Source organism: Sinocyclocheilus anshuiensis, unplaced genomic scaffold (assembly GCF_001515605.1).
Source record: "Sinocyclocheilus anshuiensis isolate Anshui unplaced genomic scaffold, SAMN03320099.WGS_v1.1 scaffold1814, whole genome shotgun sequence".
In the NCBI taxonomy this organism is placed as follows: Eukaryota; Metazoa; Chordata; class Actinopteri; order Cypriniformes; family Cyprinidae; genus Sinocyclocheilus; species Sinocyclocheilus anshuiensis.
In genome coordinates this window covers 398,788-400,130 of record NW_015546028.1, presented here as the reverse complement: position 1 = coordinate 400,130, position 1,343 = coordinate 398,788, and the positions used below count along the sequence as shown (strand labels likewise).

The 1,343-nt window shown below is 41.9% G+C and overlaps 1 protein-coding gene across 1 annotated transcript in view; it reads right to left on the bottom strand.

Annotated features, from left to right (window-relative positions):
- Positions 1-288: 288 nt before the first annotated feature.
- The window catches only part of LOC107698698 (aryl hydrocarbon receptor repressor-like), a gene marked incomplete at its 3' end in the record, with an annotated part of 19,268 nt that continues 18,213 nt past the window's right edge, over positions 289-1,343 (bottom strand). Inside the window, exons 4-5 of the mRNA XM_016499791.1 lie at positions 668-685; positions 289-380 (exon numbers count right to left, since the gene is read on the bottom strand). Of these exons, the coding sequence (XP_016355277.1) occupies positions 289-380; positions 668-685 (110 nt within the window). The remainder of the gene's footprint in view (positions 381-667; positions 686-1,343) is intronic.

Sequence of the window (1,343 nt, the reverse complement as noted above, 5' to 3'; positions counted from 1 at the left end):
CGAGAGTCTCTGGAGCTCAGCGCTGCCTCGCGCTCGTCTGCTGTTAAGATGCTGCCGTCTGGTTTGTGTGAACTGTTCAAAACTAGTCAATCAACCTACTAGTTAAATCCAACTGTTCTAGTTCAACAGAATCAGTGAGACAGTTACTATCATCATCAGTGCACGTGTACAGACAAACACACACACACACACACACACGGTATCTTTTAGTGAGGACATTTAGTTCTAACAAGTAGAAGTAGAAGCACACACACACACACACACACACACACACACACACACACACACCTCTAGCAGCAGCTGGCTCTCAGGGACACCGCTGGCTGTCGTGTCGCACTCTTTCCCGTTCACGTGTTTCTCACGAGGGTTTTCCTGAGCAGCTGCAGAAACAGGAAAGAATAGAGTGAAATACTTCATACATTCATTCACATTACATCTGACTTCTTATAAGTGACTGGCATGAATTTTCTATTGTGTGAACAGTGGACTTCAGCTCTATTCTCTTCCTCTTTTTCAACATTATTCAAATCGTGACATAAGAGAAAAGCTCATTGTGTTTGAAAAATCCACAATCTCTGCCATTGTCTAATGTGTTTTTCATGTGCTGCTCATAATAAAAGCATCTTCATGTTGTTGATAAACTGAAATCACTGTAATCAATTCTCACGAGGGTTTTCCTGAGCAGCTGCAGAAACAGGAAAGAATAGAGTGAAATACTTCATACATTCATTCACATTACATCTGACTTCTTATAAGTGACTGGCATGAATTTTCTATTGTGTGAACAGTGGACTTCAGCTCTATTCTCTTCCTCTTTTTCAACATTATTCAAATCGTGACATAAGAGAAAAGCTCATTGTGTTTGAAAAATCCACAATCTCTGCCATTGTCTAATGTGTTTTTCATGTGCTGCTCATAATAAAAGCATCTTCATGTTGTTGATGAACTGAAATCAATGCAAACTTGTGTAAATATCACAGCATTACTGATCAGAAGTGTCATGTTCAGCTCCAGAAACACACTGATCTTCATTTATCCGATTAAGATTGGACGCTTTACATGTGTTTGTGAGCCTTCAGTGAGTCTGAACTGATTCAGTCGTTAGTTCTTTGGGATTATTTGTGATGGTCTGTGCTGAATGGTTTGGTGGCTGAGCTCAAGTGAACAGCAGCTGCTGCGAGTGAATTCAGTCAGACACACCCCGAGCCCCGCCCACTAACCCATCCGACCAACCAGCACACGCACGCACGCACGCACACACACACAGACACACACATGCACACGCACACAAGAGCACACACACAAAAATGATTGGAGAATGTTTTACAAGAAAACACCATCTC